Source organism: Hemitrygon akajei, chromosome 7 (genome assembly GCF_048418815.1).
Source record: "Hemitrygon akajei chromosome 7, sHemAka1.3, whole genome shotgun sequence".
Classification (NCBI taxonomy): Eukaryota; Metazoa; Chordata; class Chondrichthyes; order Myliobatiformes; family Dasyatidae; genus Hemitrygon; species Hemitrygon akajei.
Window position 1 is genome coordinate 34,920,139 of NC_133130.1, and position 21,928 is coordinate 34,942,066.

General features: G+C 40.2%; 1 protein-coding gene across 1 annotated transcript in view; it reads right to left on the reverse strand.

Annotated features, from left to right (window-relative positions):
* LOC140730121 (stonin-1-like) overlaps positions 1-21,928 on the reverse strand; it is a 149,763-nt gene that overhangs the window by 23,761 nt on the left and 104,074 nt on the right. Inside the window, exons 4-6 of the mRNA XM_073050257.1 lie at positions 17,674-17,779; positions 10,147-10,266; positions 829-875 (exon numbers count right to left, since the gene is read on the reverse strand). Of these exons, the coding sequence (XP_072906358.1) occupies positions 829-875; positions 10,147-10,266; positions 17,674-17,779 (273 nt within the window). The remainder of the gene's footprint in view (positions 1-828; positions 876-10,146; positions 10,267-17,673; positions 17,780-21,928) is intronic.

Genomic DNA, 21,928 nt, shown 5'->3' on the forward strand with positions numbered 1-21,928 from the left:
ATTTAGATGGGGAGAGAATTCAAAATATAGAGGTGCAAAGGGACTTGGGAGTCCTTGTGCAAGATACCCTAAAGGTTAACCTCCAGGTTGAGTCAATTGTGAAGAAGGTGATTACAATGTTGGCATTCATTTCTAGAGGTACAGAATATAGGAGCAGGGATGTGATGTTGAGGCTCTATAAGGCACTCCTGAGACCACACTTGGAGTATTGTGTGCAGTTTTGGGCTCCTTATTTTAGAAAGTATATACTGACATTGGTGAGGGCTCAGAGAAAATTCACAAGAATGATTCCAGGAATGTAAGGGTTATTGTATGAGGAATGTCGGGCAGCTCTTGGGCTGTATTCTCTGGAGTTCAGGAGAATTGGGGGGGGGGGGGCAGGGGGGAGATCTCATAGAAACATTCCGAATGTTAAAAGCCTTGAACAGATTAGATATGGCAAAGTTATTCCCCATAGTAGCGGAGTCTAGTACAACAGGGCACAACTTTACGATTGAAGGACGTCTATTTAGAACTGAGATGTGGAGAAATTACTTTAGTCAGAAGTGGAAAATCTGTGGAATTTGTTGTCATGAGCGGCTGTGGAGACCAAGTTATTGGGCGTATCTAAGACAGAAATAGTTAGGTTTTTGATTAGCCAGGGCATCAAAGGGTATGGGGTGAAGGCAAGGGAGTGGGGATGACTAGAAGGATTGGATCAGCCCATGACTGAATAGTGGAGCAGACTCGATGGGCCGAATGGTCTACTTCTGCTCCTATATCTCATGGTCTCAAATTTAAAAGAGCAATAGAAAGAATTCAAATTAATATAGCACTTACCGGTTCTACAGATGTAAAATTCTGAACACTTCCACCAGCAGGAATCACAACAGAAGCTTTGAAAAGAAACACAAGATTTTACTACATAATTTTGCAACCTATACAGCTTAATACACAAATTGTAATTGACATTGACAAAGAAATTTAAATAGGAATATGTTGCTGAAGGTTATATCCTGGAGATGTTCTTAGAATAAAATACAATATCAGTCTTTTTTGTACAATTAATAACCTGGAATCAAAAAGATTTCCCTTTAATTGAAATAGTGGAAGCTACTAAAAAGAACAAACAGATTTGGGATGTTTCACACCAAATGTGATGCCCTACAATAGGGCCACACTTGAACACAGCTGCCTGCACTTTTTAGGGCAACAATCATAAAAGGAAGTCCTATTTGACAACCTGATGCTAACCAGATAGCAGATACATGCAATATAGCTGCTGCAGAAGAAAGGATGAATTGCAAGGGGGGGGGGGGGGGTGGAAAAGAAGGAAAGAGAGAGATGTCCAAGATTCATTCCAAGTGACATAGAATCCTTGGAAAAATAGACATGGCTGATAAGATATCCTATAAGACAAGTTGGCTGTAGACAGGCCAACAACACAATAATGACAAAAATCTTGAGAAAATTGTAAGCAGCAAGAGAGCTGGTCATTGACTTGACATAGGAGGTACAGTGCACATGATTCACTCTTCATCAATGGTGCTGAAGTTTAGAATTAAAATTTCCTAAAAACAAACATCACCATTAGCCTGATCTGGTCCAACTACGTAGATGCCATGGACAAGAAAATTCACCTCTTCTTCCTCAGGAGACTAAAGGAAAAAAAATGTCTATCCTTGTCGACACTTACCTTTTTTTAATCAATGCACCAGAGAAAGCATCCTAAATGTATGCATCACAGTTTGGTATGGTAACTGCTCTGCCTGTGACCACAAGAAACTACAGAAAGCTGTGGCTCTTCTCTCCATGGACTCTGTCTATACTTCTCACTGCCTCAGTAAAGCAGTGAAGGATCCCACTCACCCACCCCAGAGAGTTTTTCTCCCCATTCCCATTAGACAGAAGATATAAAAGCCTGAAAGCACATACCATTAGGCTCAAGGACAGCTTCTATTTCACTGTTATAAGATTATCAAATGGTTCTATAGTACAACAAGATGGAGTCTAAACTGCACAAATCAACCACATTATGATATTGTACCTTATTGTCTACCTGTTAGCACTTATTCAGTAGCACTTTATTCTGCATTCTATTATTGTTTTACCTTGTACTGTGTGATGATTTGATCTGTTTCAACAGCATGCAGGACAATATTTTCCACTATACTTCAGTACATGTGACAAAAACAAACCCATTCCAATTCCAAGCAGCAATTTAGAAGTCCAGTTCAGGCCTTTATGAGATAAGTTAGCACAAATCACAGACACTGAAAATGCTGCTCTGTCATATACAGACACAATGGATTGCAATTAATTTGGATATAACGGGACCAGTGCATTTGGCCCAATTACAGGGCTGTCCCAATTAGTCGAAGTTTTGCGGAACTAGTTTAAAAAGGTATAAAAAAGACAAACTACCATTTAACTGAGTTACAAATTATGTACTTAAATGAAATAGTACTACAGTACTATAAAACCATGTATTAATTTATAATAGTTACTATTGGAGATATCCAATGTATGCTACTATGTTCTTTTGATTGACTGGAAACAATCATTAAGGCAGCTCATACTACTCTTCTTAGGCACGTGTATAATTAATGCCTTTTTGAAGCAGGAAGGGACTTCCGACTGTAGCAGTCAGATGTTGAAAATGTTTGAATAGTCTCACCAGTTGGTTGGCACAAGTTTTCAGAGCCTTATCAGGTACTCCATTGGGCCTGCTGCCTTACAAGGGTTCACTCTCCTGAAAGACAGCCTGACATCAGCCTCCAAGACAGAGATCACAGGGTCACCGGGTGCAGCAGGGATCTTCACTGCTGTAGTTATGTTTTCCCTTTCGAAGTGGGCATAGAAGGCATTGAATTCATCTGGTAGTGAAGCATCGCTGACATTCATGCTATTTTGTAGGAAGTAATGTACTGCAAACCCCGCCAGAATTGATGTGCATCCAATGTTGTCTCCAACCTCACTCAGAATTGTTTCTTCACTCTTGAAATAGTCCTCCGCAAGTCATATTTGGCTTTCTTGTACAGACCTGGGTCACCAGACATAACTGCCACAGATCTAGCCCTTACCCTCAGTAAATAATGAACCTCCTGGTTCATCCATGGCTTTGGGGTTGGAAATGTACAGCAAATTTTCATAAGCACACACTCATCTACACAGGTTTTAATGAAGTCAGTAACAACAGAGTCAAAGATGAATCCTGGAATACAGGCAGTCCCCGAGTTACGAATGTCCGTCTTACGGACAACTTGTACTTACGAACGGAGGGAGGAGAACGCTGTCTGCCATTTTAAGTCAGATCACAACACTGTCCACCATTTTAAGTTGGATCACGATGCTGTCCGCCATTTTAAGTCTTTGCCGTTAACACTGTGTTGAGTGTGTAACTTTGCATTTGGCTTAAATATTTCTTAGCAAGATTCACCCTGACCCCACCTTTTCCAGTCAGCACCACCCCCATTTGTCCCATTTAACTTGTCTCAGTGTGGGTGGACTTTAGGACCCAGAGCAGCACAAGACCCGCCGCCTGCAGCTGCTGCTGTATTTTTTTTTAAATTAAATGCAACTGTGAACAATATCCAGATCAGAAATGCTGATTAAGTCAACTAGCTCCTAAAGGAAACTGATAGGCCAATCAGACGGTTCACTGCTGCTCAGCGACAGAACATAAAATCCGCAGTTTTCTGTTCCATTGATGGAAAACGATCGTGATTGAAAATAAAGTGGTAATAATAAAACGACTGGAAAGAGGTGAAACGCCATCGGTCATTGGAAAAGCTTTAGGCTACAGTCGGTCAATGATCAGAACAACTTTAAAGGATACAGGTAAAGGATAAAGTGAGAATAATGGAGCATGTGAAATGCCCTGCCCCGATGAAAGCTACAATTATTAGTAAGCAACGCAGTGGTTTAAGAAATGTATGTATTTCAATAATTAAGTGTTTTATATGCATAGAAAGGTAAAATATATACTAAGACAAACGTTTGACTAACTGATGCTAAATAATACCGCATGTACCTGTTCCGACTTATGTACAAATCCGACTTAAAGATGGACTCAGGAACGGAACTCGTTTGTAACCCGGGGACTGCCTGTACAGTCCAGTCCACCAATTCAAAGCAGTCCTGTAAGCATTCCTGTGTTTCCCTTGTCCATACTTTCTTGGTCCTCACTTCTAGTGCCACGGTCTTCAGTCTCTGCCTATACTCAGGGAGTAGAAGTACAGCCAGGTGATCAGACTTTCCGAAATGCGTGCGTGGAATAGCACGGTAGGCACTCTCAATGGTGATCTAACAGTGGTCCAATAGTGGTCCAGTGTGTTGTTTCCTCTGGTAGTACAAGTGATTTGTTGACAGTAATTATTTAGTGACTTTTTCAAGTTGACCTGGTTAAAATCCCCAACCACACCCAGGGTGTGTTGTTTCATTAACTTTGATCACATTGCTCAGATCAAGAGCCTGTTTGACATTGGCCTGAGGTGGAATGTACAATGCTACCTAAATGAATTCAGAAATCTCCCGCAGCATGTAAAATGGACGCCACTTAATTGCGAGATATTCCAAGTCTGGTGAGCAGAATTGGGACAAAACTGAGATATTTGTGCACCAAGCAGAGTTGATCATAAGGCATACACCTCCACCTCTGCTTTTGAGAGATTCAACAGTCCTATCCTGACAGTGAACTTGTCAATCTGAATCACTGTATCCTGTATGGAAGGGGTTAACCAGGACTTTGTGAAACAAAGGATGCAAGCGGTCCTAATGTCCTTCTGATAACAGCACCCTAGCTCTGAGATCTTCAATTTTATTTACTAGAGATTACATCTGACAGCAAGATAGTTGGTATTGGGAGTGGAAAACCCCATTTTCTTAAGCATACCTGTATCCCTGATTGGCGGCCACATTTCCTTCGAGGAGTCCAGTGAGAAATACGGCCACAATTGGCATTGTTTCCATCAGTTTTTAAGCAGCAATAGATTATTCAATTGCATTAAGACATCTTTATTAATTGTACAGATCTTGGAAGCAGTTCTAATTTCAGTAGTATTAGACTGAAACAGGAATATTTAATTGCATCCATCGTGCTGTGCTGCACGGGACACTGTCATCAAGGCTCCCCAGAAGTCTTGCGTGCTGGGCCTTGGGCACATCCCTCTGCAATGCTAACACTGAGCAATTTAAAGTTGTGGCCATCTCTAGCTCTGATCCCCCAATGTGGACTGGTTTATAAACCTCCAGTTTTCTCCTCAAGTCAATAATCAGCTCCTTAGCCTTGCCGATATTGAGTGAGAGGTTGTCGCTGTGGCACCACTCAGCCAGATTTTCAATCTCACTCCTATATGCTGATTTGTCACCACCCTTGATTCAGCCAATGACAGTGGGGTCACCAGTAAACTTAAATATGGTGTTGGAATTATTATAAGAACATAAGAAATAGGAGCAGGAGTAAGCCTTCTGCCTGTCAAGCCTGCTCCACCATTCAATAAGGTCTTGGCTGATCTGGCAGTGGACTCATCTCCACCTACCTGCCTTTTCCCTATAACCCTTAAATTTCCCTACTATGGCAAAAATCTAACCAACCTTGTTCTTAACCATACAGTCATAAGTATAAAGCAAGTAGAGCAGAGGGCTGGACACACAGCCTTGTGGTCCACCTGTGTTGATGGAAATTGTGGAGATGTTCTTGCCAATCGGAAGTGACTAGAGTCTACAAGTAAGGAAATTCAGGATCCATTTGCCTAAGGAGGTATTAAGGCCAAGATCTTGAAGCTTATTGATTAGCTTTGAGGGAATGATGATATGAAATGCCGAACTGTGGTCGATAAAGAGCATCCTGATGTATGCATCTTTGATGTCCAGGTGTTCCAGTGTATGGTGTTAGTACAGCCTGAGAGAAGAAACAATGAAATGGTGTCTGCTGCTAATCTGTTGTGCCAGTAGGGATCCAAGTAGCTTCTCTGGCAGTAGTTGATGTTTCATCAGCAACCTCTCAACACTTCAAAGAGGATGGAAGTGCTACTGGATAACAATCATTGAGACAGTTGGCACGTTCTTCTCAGGCACCAGTATAACTGAAGCCTGCTTAAAGTCTATGGGTACCTAAGACTGCCAAAGCAAGAGATTAAAAATATTGGTGAACACTCCAACCAGTTAATCAGCACAGGTCTTTAGTGCTTGGCCAGGTATTCCATCTGAGCTGGATGTTTTCTGTGGGTTCATCCTCTTAAAGGATGCTCATGTGATTTCACAGTGTTGTCGGTGGCTGTGGGACTTTGTGAAGCTCTCCATGTTCTGACAGTCCGAGTGAACAAAGAAGGCATTGAACTCATGTGGGAGCAAAGCCTTGTTGTCAGCTATGTTGATTGGTTTCACTTTCTACGAGGTAATAGCATTCAAGTTCTGCCACAGCTGTTGAGCAACCTTCAGTGATTAAGTTTCATTTAGAATTACCACTTCATCCATGAAGTGGTCTTTCCAGAGCTCATACCAGGACCTCTTGAATCTTGCTTGGTCACCAGACTTGAACGCCACTGACCTGGCCCTCAGAAGACTGCAGATCTCATGGTTCATCCAGGGTTTCTGTTTGGGGAAGACTCTAAATGATCTTGTGAGGTCACACTCATACTTTATAAAGTCTGTGACAACTATTGTGTACTCATTCAGATCCTCTGTTGAGTCCTAGAACACGGCCCAGTCCACCGACTTGAAACAATCAGTAGCCACTCCTCTGCCACCTGTGATGCCCTCTTTGTTCTCATTATTTGTGGAGCCTTGCTTTTTAGCCTCTGCCTATATGCAGCTAGGAGAAGGACAGCCAAGTGATCATATTTCCTGTAATGCGGTCTGGGCATGGAATAGCCCAGATCACATCCATTGAGCAGGACAAGGACAGGATCAGACACCCTTCATAGACCAAGGGTGAGGATGAGACCTTGAATTATCACACACGAACAGATTATGGAACATGGCAGCAGGCACAGAACTGTGTCTACCATTGGAGTCAGATCGGTTGGGTCTTCACCTCAGTTTATTCCCCCAATTTCCCCCAGGATGTGTTGCTCTGGATTTCTAGCATCTGCAGAATCATGAGTTTATGACATGAAATTTTGACTTTTGGGGCAGTAGACCAAGATCTATAGACTACAAAAAAAAGAGGTAGTGTCCATTCAGAAATCTGTTTGCAAAGCAGAGGGGAATAAGCTGTTCCTAAATATTTCAGCACCAATGGAAACCAAAAGGAAAAATTCCATAATGACAGCAAATCAACTACCTTACCCGTTACGAATAACTTTTAGTGACACAAGTTTTTGTGTAAAGCTTGCATTCGAATGAATCACACAGACTGAATTACTATTGTTTGTGCTTGCTGCCATCTACAGATAGAAGCAATCCTTTTTCTGCAGTTTCTCTATATTTCCTCCTTGCCAACCAAACAGCACTGCTGAAATATTATCCTTAATCAGTCATAATTTTTATTCTATTACAATTGTGCATCAAGTTATAATTGTAATTATGTAAAAAATACCATCTTATAATTCAAATTGAAAGCAATTAATCTGTGAGATACATCTATTCACAGTGATTACGTTGATGGCAAAAATTAAATGGTGGTTTTCATTTCAAGAAGTCAGTATACGAGTTCGCTGATGACACGGCCATAGTGGGGTGTGTCAGGAATGGACAGGAGGAGGAGTATAGGAAACTGATACAGGACTTTGTGATATGGTGCAACTCAAACTACCTGCGTCTCAATATCACCAAGACCAAGGAGATGGTGGTGGACTTTAGGAGATCTAGGCCCCATATGGAGCCAGTGATCATTAATGGAGAACGTGTGGAGCAGGTTAAGACCTACAAGTATCTGGGAGTACAGTTAGACGAGAAGCTTGACTGGACTGCCAACACAGATGCCTTGTGCAGGAAGGCACAGAGTCGAATGTACTTCCTAAGAAGGTTGGCGTCATTCAATGTCTGTAGTGAGATGCTGAAGATGTTCTATAGGTCAGTTGTGGAGAGCGCCCTCTTCTTTGTGGTGGCGTGTTGGGGAGGAAGCATTAAGAAGAGGGACGCCTCACGTCTTAATAAGCTGGTAAGGAAGGCGGGCTCTGTCGTGGGCAAAGTACTGGAGAGTTTAACATCGGTAGCTGAGCGAAGGGCGCTGAGTAGGCTACGGTCAATTATGGATAACTCTGAACATCCTCTACATAGCACCATCCAGAGACAGAGAAGCAGTTTCAGCGACAGGTTGCTATCGATGCAATGCTCCTCAGACAGGATGAAGAGGTCAATACTCCCCAATGCCATTAGGCTTTACAATTCTACCACCAGGACTTAAGAACTTTTTAAAGCTATTATTAATGCTTTTTGAAATGGTGATTTAGATGCATATCATTTTTTTTTACTGAGTTAAGTATTGTATGTAATTAGTTTTGCTACAACAAGTGTATGGGACATTGGAAAAAAGTTGAATTTCCCCATGGGGATGAATAAAGTATCTATCTATCTATCTAACAAGATCGTTCAGGATTGGAAATAAATTGACCTCCAGAAAGGATACATTGTAGTGAATGGAAAGGTATTTGTCCCTTTTTAAAAAAAAATTATGATCCTCAAGAACCTATACAAGGTATTATATCTTACTGATACCCCTAATGAAGTCTGTGTTTAATTTACTGAAAAACCGCAAGATCCAAATACAAACTTAAAATATTTTTACTCAGGAAAACATTATTTCCGAAAGAGTATAAATAATATGATAATGTGTTGCAGGCAGCATGCTAATAGCAAAAAAAAAGCAGCCGCCCCTCATAAATGGCAAGAACATTAATAAACTATATTTACCTCTTTTGGCTAACCGATTGATACCTCGAGTTCAAGTTACTGTTTAATAATCAAATATTCAATATAAATCACAGAAACTATGCTTCCATTATTATTATAACCTAGATGCCTCTGCAGCATAAAGCTACAGATTTGGTTAGCTATCCAATTATTGAGCTTAAAACACAGAAGAGATTCTACAGATACCAGATCCAAATCCAGAGGAACAATCACAAAATGCTGGACGAACTCAGAAGGTCAGGCAGCATCTAACTAGAGGAACAAACAGTCAACAAGGGCAAAGACCCTTCATTAGGGCTAGAAAGGAAAGAGGAAAGAAGCCAGAATTAAATTGGGGGGGGAGGGGAAGATTAAAAAACTCTCTTGCATCTGGCAGTTGATACAGCTCACAATCTATACTCTCACCTGTTCTCAATCCCAACTTGTCTCCAGATATTAGGCCTTTTGCTCTAGAACAGCAGATTAATGCGAGCAGTAGAGTCACTTCTCAGTGTTCAGCAACCGAGGTTCAATCCTGAACTTGGTACTGTTGCATACAGTTTGCATATTCTTCGAGACATGTATTTACATTGGAATATAGCAATAAACTAGTACACAAAGGTGAATAGCTTAGTAGATTAATTGGCAACGGAAAAGGTGCCCTAATGACTATGAGAGAGGAAAATTTTGCAGATTACATTGGGGTTATGTGGGGTAGAAGAGATCTAATTGGAATGTGGAGAATATAAACTGAGATTAATAAAGGATATTTCTAACTGAGTGCTTGAGGACTAGCACAGACTTGGTCAGTCAGAGGAACAGTTTTCATGATATATGATTTGATTACTTCTCCACTGGCACATATACGTATTAAACACTCATTCAAACCCAGGAGCAAATATATTGTTTATTTCTTTTTTAACAGCCCGTTTTCGTGATAATATTGGGAGCACAGGGTCTCAGTTCAAATGAGCCATTCTTTTTAGTTCAGGTTTTCCTCCAATATGATCAACTTGAACAGAGATAGACTGAGGTAATCAAATGTACCTAATGAAGTTTGCAGCCTGGATGAGAAGCTTCAGTCCTCATACACCAAAATGTGCTCTTAAATTCAGCAAATACATTAATATAATTTCACCATGGTCAAATATAATAATGATCCCTGTATTTTGTTTACTGCGGGCCCCCTTTGTGAAGTCCTTTTGGACCATGTAACCTATTTTGGATGAGATAGTAACCAAATTCACATTTTTCACCTTAAAGCAGAACAGTCAAATTACATTATATTCTGGCTAATATTTATCATTTAAATCAAAATTAATTGAAACTCACCTGAGGACGGGTGTAAAGCTTGATGAGTTTTTTGATGAAGTTCCAGCATGATTGGCTGGTGATTATTCTCTCTGAACAAGCCTTCCACAGCTCTGGATTGGAGAAGCTTGCTCTCCCAAGCTTCATTACATGAAGAAAAGTATTAAAATTGATTAAAACAGGATAAAAGTTCATTTGATTTAAAATAGTTTACAAAATTAAGGAACATTTAATAAGCTACTGAATATACAAGTAGCTACTCAATAGTCTATGATTGTCTCACCTTAATCATGAATTACTAAAAGAAGTAATTACCCATTAATAAGCCAAACTGTAATATTGTTAAATTACAGAATATCTAGAAACAGTGAACCAAGGTGCATAGAGATAGGTTATGGAACCGTTAAAATCTGATGAAAAAACAGAATGACTGATGGAAAGGTTGAAAGCATTTTGAAAAAAACTAACTTTCAAACCTTCTACAAACAGCAGTTGATAATTATTAAACACTAATCTGAGATTGCTGTATATTGTTAACTAAATATACAAGGATAGAAGATGAAGCCAATACAAGTTGGTTTGCAAATAACCTTTGATTTACTGAACAATGGAAAAAAGCTAAAGGACATATTTACGAACATTTCTCTGCCCAAGTACATTAATTACAAAGTTAATTTATTATTGAAGTACATATGTCATCAAAATGAGATTTCATTTTCATTTTCTTGCAGGCATATTCAATAAATCCAATAACCATAACAGAATCAATGAAAGACTGCACCAACAGGGTGGACAACCAGTGTGCAAAATACAACTGCAAATACAAAAGAAAAGAAAGAAATGAGCAAGAAATATCAAGAATATAGGATGAACAGACTGGAAAGTGAATCCATAGGTTGTAGGAACAGTTCAGTGATGGGGCACATGAAGCTGAGTGACATTATCCCCTCTGGCTAAAGAGCCTCAGTGGTTGAGGGTTAATAATTGTCCTGAGGCTCCTGTACCTTCTTCCTGATGGCAGCAATGAGAAGTGAGCATATCCTGGGTAGCAGAGGTCCCTGATGATGGATACTGCCTTCCTACAACAGCATTCCTATGTAGATGTTTTCTATTGTGGGGGGCCTTTACCCATGATGGACTGGGCAGTCGCCCCTACTTTTTGTGGGATTTTCCTACTCAATAGCATTGGTGTTTCCTTACCAAGCTGTGATGCAGCCAGACAATATATTCTCCACACACATCCACAGAAATTTGTCAAAGTTTTAGATGCCAGGCCGAATCTTTGCAAACTTTCAAGAAGTACAGGCATGCCATGCTTTCTTTGCAATCATGTGCTAGCAAACAGCTGTAGGTGGTGGTGTTCTCATTTACCTTCCACCCTTGTTCATCTTGCTAATATTGCTTATAACTAGAGAGATACTTTGCCAAGAAACTGCAATGCATTGTATGTATAATGTATACTGCATTGACAGTGCATTAGTGATGGATAGAAAGAATGCTTAGAGTAGTGAATGGTGCCAATCAAACCAGCTACTTTGTCCTGGATCATGTCCATTTCATTTTTAAAACTTGTGCACATTCATCTAGGCAAGTGCAGAGTCCATCATAATGTTACAGACTTGCACCCAGTAGAATGGAAAGGCTTTAGGCATCTGGAATCTAATTGCTAACTCCAAGATACCCAGACCCTGACCCGCTCTTATAACCACAGCAATTATTAGGTGGTCCAGTTAAGTTTCTATCATCCCTTGAAGAGTGAAGTTGGGTGACTCATTGAGATAATGATACTAAAGGTTAAAAGTAGGTGGTTAGATTCTCTCATTAGCTCTTTGTAAAATTAACAACCATTAAATGTCTAGAACTCGCTGCATGCAGACATGAATTGCTTTGGCAGATTTCATGAACTTTAACAGTCACTTGAGAGGGGCTTTTTCCAAATATTTCTGGGAATTCATATGAAATCCAATTCTCCAAGCTACTACTTTAATTGCCCTTTTCAAACATTTCTATCAGGTTCCTCAGGCATAATCTACACTTCAATAACTCAAACTGAAATTACCTGATCAGTTGAATTCTTTAAGGCAATTAGTCACTTTCTCCTTAACTTTCCAACAATATTTTGGTCATAGATCTATAAATCACTAGCTCTAATGTTTTAAATAGTAACTTTGGGCACAGTACTTTGTAAAGCTGTGATACACAACTTTCCAATCTAACTGGCAGTCAAAGAATCATTGACCATTGTTGAATCTGGTGATTTTGTGATCCAAAAGGGTTCTTTGGAAGTCGAGAATGAGGCATGAAACTTATTGTTTAAAGTTTAATAATGTTATAAGAATGAAGAATGAAAAGCTGTAATCGTCTTATACTAAAAGCTAACTCACACTAAAATAAAACTACTCCAGTGGTAAGAATAGGCTATGAAATAGCCAGATTCAGTTATGCGACTCTTGCTGAAGAGAAACTTCCAGAAAAATATGGAATCAGCTATACAGCTGGCCCCCGTTTTTTGAATGTTCTCTTTACGACAGCTCGCTGTTACAAGAAACCTACATTAGTACCTGTTTTCACTAACCAAAGAGGATTTTCGCTTTTACGAAAAAAGACGCCCGCTTTATACGTGTTTACCCCAAGAAAGACTACCATGACCGTGAAGCCTTGCGTGGGCAGTTGTGTGCACATGCGTGTACGTGCGTAGGCGTGTACATGCCGATTTTTTTCTCCTGAAGCAGTCTTCCTGATTTTGATAAGTAAAACTACACTGTACATACAATATTTCTACTTTATATATGCTATATATTTATCATGTCATTCCTGCTTTTACTGTATGTTAGTGTTATTTTAGGTTTTATGTGTCATTTGGTAGGTTATTTTTTGGGTCTGGGAACGCTCAAACATTTTCCCCATATAAATTAATGGTAATTGCTTCTTCACTTTATGAAATTTCGGCTTACAAATGGTTTCATAGGAACGCTCTACCTTCAGATAGCAGGGGAAACCTGTACTACAAAAACCAAAAAATTGATGAAACAATTTTATATGTGATTAAATAACAAAGAAAATAGGAAATGTTAAACTGCAAGAAAAATTGCAACTTCGCACTCAAATTCAACACCATCTGCAATGTTTTCACATTTCCTTAAAAACATTGAAAAAGGGAAACTATCCAATCATGGGGACATGACACACTTCAAAGTTCGAAGTAAATTTTATTATCAGCACACATAGATGTCACCACATACAACCCTGAGATTCATTTCATTTTCCTGTGGGCATACTCAGCAAATCTATAGTATAGTAATTATAACAAGGAAAGTAGTATCATAGGAAAGGCAGATAAGCTCAGAGCATGATCTACAAGTATTTCGGATCTACAAGTATTTAGGTAAGCAGGGACTTAATAGGGAGAGTCAACACGGCTTTGTGCGTGGTAGGTCATGTTTAACAAACCTATTAGGAGTTTTTCGAGGAGGTTACAAGGAAAGTGGATGAAGGGAAGGCAGTGGATGTTGTATACATGGACTTCAGTAAGGCCTTTGACAAGGTCTCACATAGGAGTTTAGTTAGGAAGAATCAGTCGCTAGGTATACATGGTGAGGCAGTAAATTGGATTAGACATTGGCTCAATGGGAGAAGCCAGAGAGTGATAGTGGAGGATTGCTTCTCTGAGTGGAGGCCTGTGACTAGTGGTGTGCCACAGGGATCAGCGCTGGGTCCATTGTTACTTGTCATCTATATCAATGATCTGGATAATAATGTGGTAAATTGGATCAGCAAATTTGCTGATGATACAAAGATTGGAGGTGTAGTGGACACTGAGGAAGGTTTTCAAAGCTTGCAGAAGGATTTGGACCAGCTAGAAAAATGGGCTGAAAAATGGCAGATGGAGTTTAATACAGACAAGTGTGAGGTATTGCATCTTGGAAGGAAAAACTAAGGTAGAACATACAAGGTAAATGGTAGGTCACTGAGGAGTGCAGTAGAACAGAGGGATCTGGGAATACAGATCCAAAATTCCTGAAAAGTGGTGTCGCAGGTAGATAGGATAGTAAAGAGAGCTTCTAGTACATTGGCCTTTATAAATCAAAGTACTGAGTATAATAGTTGGAATGTTATGGTGAGATTGTATAAGGCACTGCTGAGGCCAAATTTGGAGTATCATGTGCAGTTTTGGTCACCGAATTACAGGAAGGATATTAATAAGGTTGAAAGAGTGCAGAGAAGGTTTACAAGGATGTTGCCTGGACCTGAGAAAATGAGTACAGAGGAAGGTTGAAGAGGTTAGGACTTTATTCCCTGGAGCATAGAAGAATGAGGGGAGATTTGATAGAGGTATATAAAATTATGATGGGTATAGATAGAGTGAATGCAAGCAGGCTTTTTCCACTGAGGTTAGGGGGAAAAAAACCCAGAGGACATGGGTTAAGGGTGAAGGGGGGAAAAGGGGGGGGGCTTCTTCACACAGAGAGTGATGGGAGTGTGGAATGAGCTGCCAGATGAAGTGGTAAGTGCAGGTTCACATTCAACATTTAAGAAAAACTTGGACAGGTACACGGATGAGATGTGTATGGCAGGATATGGTCCAGGTGCAGGTCAGTGGGACTAGGCAGAAAAATAGTTCGGCAGAGCCAAGAAGGGCCAAAGGGCCTGTTTCTGTGCTGTAATGTTCTATGGTTCTATGAATCAACACCTGAAATTATGACATTGCAGCCATTAATGAGACTTGGTTGCAGGAGGGATGGGACAGGCAGTTCTACATTCTGGGGTTCCGTTGTTTTAAATGTGATAAAGCAGAAGGGATTAATGGAGGAGGGGTGGTGTTATTAGTCAAGGAAAATAACACAGCAGTGCTCTGTCAGAACAGACAGGAGAACTCAACTCGTGAGGTGTTTGAATGGAATTGAGAAGCAAGAAAGGTATGACTACGTTAATGGGGCTATATTACAGACCATGCAACATCCCTAAATCCTAGGGATTTAGACTAGCAAATTTGTAAAGAGATCACAGACTGTTGCAAAATCATAAGGTTGTTATCACTGTTGCCATTAGTTCTGATAAAGGGTCTCAGCCTGAAATGTCAAATGTATTCCTTTGCATAGATGCTGCCTGGTGTGTTAAGTTCCTCCAACATTTTGTATGTGTTACTTGGATTTCCAGCATCTGCAGATTTTCTCTTGTTTGTGGTTGTTATAATAGGTGGCTTTAACGTCCCACACATTGGCATGGGTAACCCTAGTTTGTAACAGGGTGCAGAGGAGGGAGAGGGAGAGGGAGAGGGAGAGGGAGAGGGAGAGGGAGAGGGAGAGGGAGAGGGAGAGGGAGAGGGAGAGGGAGAGGGAGAGGGAGAGGGAGAGGGAGAGGGAGAGGGAGAGGGAGAGGGAGAGGGAGAGGGAGAGGGAGAGGGAGAGGGAGAGGGAGAGGGAGAGGGAGAGGGAGAGGGAGAGGGAGAGGGAGAGGGAGAGGGAGAGGGAGAGGGAGAGGGAGAGGGAGAGGGAGAGGGAGAGGGAGAGGGAGAGGGAGAGAGATGTCCAGCACAATGAGAATGAGGGGGAGGAGGAAAACTGCTTGAAAGATTGATGTTATGGTTTCACTGCCAGCTTGTTTACCTTTTCCCGAGGTCACTTGCCTGCTTGTAAGGTTCCTGCAGAAAGTGGAGGGCAGAGCAGGTTGATGGACAGCTGGTGTTCAACATATGAAGATTAAAAACCAGGTCTGCTGTTACACAGACACACCACGAGACACACAGTGCGGACACTGAACAAGCTTTGATGCACCCACAAGGAGGTGGGGTTTTGGAGGATCAATTCGTGGAATCGATCAGTGGCTCACAGTGTGAAAAGGTGCAAACAGTGGGGAATTACTTGTGTGTCTATCCTTGCTGGGTGACAATTCCCCCACTGAAGAATGGTCGTACGTATCATGGTCATAGTCGGTGATCAACAGGACTTCAGAAGACAACGGGAAGATTGACTGCACCAGCTCATCCATCTCTCTCTCTCTCTCTCTTTCACGCTACTCAACTACATACCACAAACTGAACTGAACTCTCTTCATCATCGTAAGACTCTATCCATTTACCCCTAGGTTTGAAAAAGCCTAGTTTTGTTCCTATTTCCATATATATCATTGCTAACCCATTCAACATATTTGCATTTATATTACTGTATTGCTTAGTTACTAATAAACACTATTAATTTATAGCAATACCAGACTCCAGAGTGTTTTCCATTTCTGCTGGTTCTTTAACCCAGTCACGGGGTACGTGACAAAATTGACTGGGAATTCCATACTGTAAAAGGACTAGATGGGATAGAATTTATCAAATGTGTTCAGGAAGGTTTCCTTCATCAGTGCGGAGAAGTCCCAATGAGATAGCGTGCAATTCTGGAACAGGGCAGGTGACAGAAGTTTGAGTAGGGAAACATCTTTCATCCGGTGATCACAATGCGATTAGTTTCAAAGTAAATATGCAAAAAGATATTCTTGGTCAGCAGGTTGACATTCCAAATTGGTAAGTATGGACTGGGTCAAGCTTTTTTCTAGCAAAGGTGAACTTGACAAGTGGGAGGCCTTCAAAAGTGAAGCTTTGAGAGTATAAACCTCATAGGTCCCTGTCAGAACAAAAGATAAAGTTAACATGTATAAGGAACCTTGGTTTCCAAAAGACAAAAAAAAGGTGCATAGCAGGTAGGAACAAATGAGGTGCTTATTAAGTATAAGAAATGCAAGAGAACACTAAAGAAAGAAATCAGATGGTTAATAGAAGGCATAAAGTTGCTCTAGCAGACAAGGTGAAGGAGAATCCTAAGGGATTCTACAGATATGTAGAGAGCAAAAGGATTGCAAGGAACAAAATTGGTCCTCTGGAAAATCAGAATGGTAATCCATGTGTGGAGCTAATAACAGATGGGGGAGATTTTGTAGGATCTTCATTCTTTCTTTTTTTTTTGCTTCCATTAATTTCAATGAAACTAAATCCTGAATTTGTTATTAATTAAGTATTCTTAATGTACAGCATACTATTGTCTTCCTCAACTTTAAATAACTTCAAAATGTAATTGACTATTTTAAATTATGATTCTCAGTTTTTACTCAAGATGCCAGTATTTCCTAATAGAATAGGAAAACAAAGATTATCTGCTTTATATAAAAAAAACACTGAAAACAGCATACCCAAAAATTAATTTTCTTTATCACTTGATTTTCTTAGTCTATTAAACATGTATGTGAAAACATCTGTGAGCCACTGAAGTTATTAAAGATTTTATCCTCCGTCCACTCAAAGATTACATTTGAGAAATTCACTACCGCTTTACGCTCATCAATTAATACAACTGTTACTTTGAAGTTATTCTTGCATTCACAGAGATGTTCCATGAAATTTAAGATATGGTCACTGGCGATATTAGCTTACAATTTTAGATTCTAACCAAAGTTTCTTTCATTCATTAGAATTTACACACAACTTTATTACAAGACACAAGTAGTTTTAAAATATAAAAGTTAAACATTTTAAAAAGATATGCTTTGGTAAGTAAAACAAAACACTTACCTGCTTTAAATCCTTGAGAACGCGATCATCAATGCCTTCTTCAAGAAAAAAGTCATGCACATTGTTGATGACATCCTCAATAACAGATTTATAAAGTTTTGGCTAAAAGGAAAAAAATAAGACAATTTCATTAGCACGCAAGGCTTTTACATTGGTATTCATTCCTTTCTCTCCCAGAAGACTGCATAATAAGGCAGCACAACATAATTACAACAGGGTAAAATGTCTTCAGTTCTGATGAAGGGCTTCAACCCAAAACATTAACAATTCCTCTCACCCCCCCCAAAAAAATGCTGGTTGACCACAGAGTTCCTCCAGCACACTGTTGATCTAGGCATATTACTACTGTATCTAACCATTTGCTCAAACAGCATTATCAATCAGCCTGTCAAAATTTTGCAACTGAGACCTCATATACATGAACAGTGTATAATACTCCAAAGCAAGTTTTCTTTTCTCTGAACATTTAGGTGGAGATGCAATAGCCCATGTACTAGCTACATTTGTGCTTTCTGTAGATTGTATATAGTTGGAGGAAGTACAAGTGCAAATAATAAATTCTTAGACATTCCTCATATGTTCTCTATTTTATCCAACATTACAAATGGATTATGTAGATATTATCACTTTGCTGTTGTGGAATCTTGCATCAGATTTATTAAAATTCCTTCAATAGAGTAAAATTGCTCATTTATTTCATTGCTCCTCATAAATTCTTCTCTTTTGTCTTAATATTGGGCACCTGACATGACAAATGTAAACACAGCGCAAGACACCGACCCTTTAATTGTGTATTTACCTCTGTACATTCCTTCCTCTCGAAAAAATATTAAAAATCACAGAAGTTCGTCAAAATCTTGATATGTACTTGCTCAAAGGCGCAAAGCTGATTTGAAAATCTTACGGCACGTTTTAAAGAGCTCAATTTAAAGTTTAATACATCTCCCTTATGTTGCCGTACTTTCAATAACGCAATCTCTAAACTTATAAAGAGCACTTCACAGTCGAAGATAGTTTTGTCTTTGATTGTTCGACACGACTTCTGTAGAATAAATCTCGTGTTGTTAAACAACGGCAGTACAAGGAATATAACACAAAATTGACATGGCCTTTTTAATGCCTATCAGATGAGAAGCAGGGTTACAATGTAATTGTCAGGCTTTGAAAACACAAAATAAGTACACTGTATAACAATTCTGCATTACCTCAAAACCAAAGACACATACGATGTGAAATTTCCTAAATTTTGTCCCATGTCCACATGTTATTTTTAAACCACACCCTTGCTTTAATAAAAGAACGTTTGAACTTCAGTCTGAAAGAAAAATCGGCAACCCGCAAATGAGGGTCTCGACTATAAACACTGCGTACTTACCACCAGATTAGCATTCGCCAAATAGGCCATGTCCTCACCTCTCGGCCCCGCCTGAACCGCCGGGCCGCGCAGGGCCGGGTAACTAGGCTCGTGAGGTCATATCACCTGAAGCCGTGACGTTGACTGCAGGGTGGGCGGGAAACCTGGGTCCACGCCGTGAGGGGACGGGGTTCAGCTGCTGCCCGCAAGAACAAGGTACGATTACCGATTAAAAAGAGTGACCCAAGAGGGGCAAAGGACCCATCAGGGATTGTGCAAGATGATGGATGGGATGGTAGTGAAGAAGACTATATTGCCCACCTCATCATAATAGTAGTCGCGGCAAAATCCATAGGATGAAGGAGTAAAAGCGCCTTCATTATTTGGAGGATGCTGATGACTGTTAAAATTCTGTTCCCATTGTAGGCTGTGCCAATAGATTAGAAATCTGTGCCCTAGTTCAAAATAGGAATAGATCCATCCGATGCCATCTGCATTGAGGGAAATAGGCAATTTTGGCAACATGAAGATATTTTCACATTTTAATTATAAAAGTTTAATTATATTACTTGAAAGTTTAATTAATTACTTATTAAGGGACTTAAAGGATTCTGACCCAATGATAATGAAGGAACTCAAGTAGAGTTTGAGGGCTACTTGGGGAGGGGGTGGAGAGGAGCATTCAGGTGCTGACATTAAACAGCGAAAGTTTGCTGCGCTGCCCTTCTCATCTTGAGACAGTGTGTGCGACAGGGGTTTCAGAGATGCTGCAAGAAGCCTTAAGGGATTGATATGTTTTGTAGATCATGCATAGTGCAAACATGCTGTTACATTGGGCTGTAAAGCCTAAGATCAGAATTAGACCTTTTGGCCAATTGAGTCTCCTCTACCATTTCATCATGGCTGGTCCATTTCCCATCCCAACCCCATTCTCTGGCCTTTTCCCCGTATCCTTTCACTAATCAAGAATCTATAAGCCTCTGCCTTAAATACACCCGTATCCTCGTTATGTGCCTCTTCAGACTATGCGGATTCACAGTTATGCGAGGAACCTATTTCGACCAACGTCTCCTTATGTGCGTCCAAAACTATGTGAGGCGCTCTGCTTTCGCGCCAGTGCAAATCCGCTCAGAGTCGGGACGAGGAGCTTCGCTTTCCCGTCGGTACAAGTCGGGCAAACGCCTCACAATCTCACTCCCACCAGTCTCGCATTGGTTTTTTCTGCTCATATAGAAAATTGTCTACGGCTTTATTCCTCCTACCACACTATATAGGCGTACACTTCCTGGCACGGTATTCCATCCACTACTTCTTTGTCCAATCTCCTAATCTGTCTAAGTCCTACTGCGGCCTTCTTGCTTCCTCAACACGATCTGCCCCTCCAACTATTTTCATGTCATCCACAAAGCCATCAATTTTGTCATTGAAATCATTGACTTATAGCGTAAAAAGAATTGGTCCCAACCAATGTTCCCTCTAATTTTTAGTAGTCAGTGTACACAAAAATCTTATGTTGTGCAATTTTTTTTCCTGTGACAAAATATGTGCACACTGAATGCACACATGACACAGTTTATGTATGTTTACAAAATATTTGACATAAAACTGCACAGGATAACAACAAAGTAACATACATATTTAAGTCACTCAGTTATTTTTTCTCTCTCCTGTCTTTGGCATTTACCCATTCTTTGTAAACTATCTAGACTAATAGAACTTCCATCCAATTGATAGCTTTTGATTCTCATTAACATAACCAAATGACATTCACCTAAACAGTTTCTCAGCTTGCTTTTGAGTTGATTCATTAGGCTAAAACCTCATGAGCTTTCAGTGTAGCAGTTTCTACTATTTTGTTAAGCCATTCAACTTTAAACAAATTTGCAGTTCTTTTGCACTACATGCTCTTCGCTTCTTATGAATATTTTTTCAATAAAAACTTGTTAAGCTATCTACAGGATTTGAAACAGATCTTTGTAAACTTTACAATATGAACACTGTCAGCCAAACATGGCTGCCGCCATGATGCAGCTGTACAAACCTGAATAGGAAAGGTAAGATGACGTAAATTAGTGATGTGCATTGTGGTAAAGGTCCCCCCCCCCCCTGCTATTCAAAGGTAGAGCATTCCTATGAAATGGTTCATAAGCCGGAATGTCGTAAAGTGAAGAAGCAACTATTTATTTATTTATATGGGAAAATTTGTGAGCGTTCGCAGACCCAAAAAATAACCTACCAAATCATGCCAAATAACACATAAATCCTAAAATAACAGTAACATATAGTAAAAGCAGGAATGATCTGATAAATACACAGCCTATATAATGTAGGAATACTTTCCTGCAATTATTGCAGCACTGTCCACCGCAGCGAAAATCTCACGCAAGCACTCTCGGCAGCACTTGCGGCAAAAACACGGCGCAAGTACTTCCGGGCAGAAACACACAGCGCAAGTGCTCCCGGCAGAAACACACAGCGCAAGTGCTCCCGGCAGAAGCACTCTTTCCAGTAACCTTTAAGCTAAGAAGCTACCAAATAACACAGCCTATATAAAGTAGAAATAATGTATGTACAGTGTAGTTTCACTTAATGGAATCGGGAAGACAGTGAGCACACTGATGATGGTGTGTTAGGCTGAGTCGTCGGAGGTTGGGGTGGTGGGACACTGGGGTGTCAACTCATCGTTGTCTGTTTCCATCAGGGCAGACAGGTCACCTTCTTCTATACCTGCCTGCCCCAATGTCGAAGGTCGAGTTTTGTTGGCTGATGTGGAAGGCTTGAAAAATGACAGTATGCTTGACTGCTTAGCCTCGCGCATTTATCTATCATAGTTCTTTGTAAGCACTCAAACCATCCTGCAATCCTGCCATAAACCTATGTACCCTTTCAAAATTAAA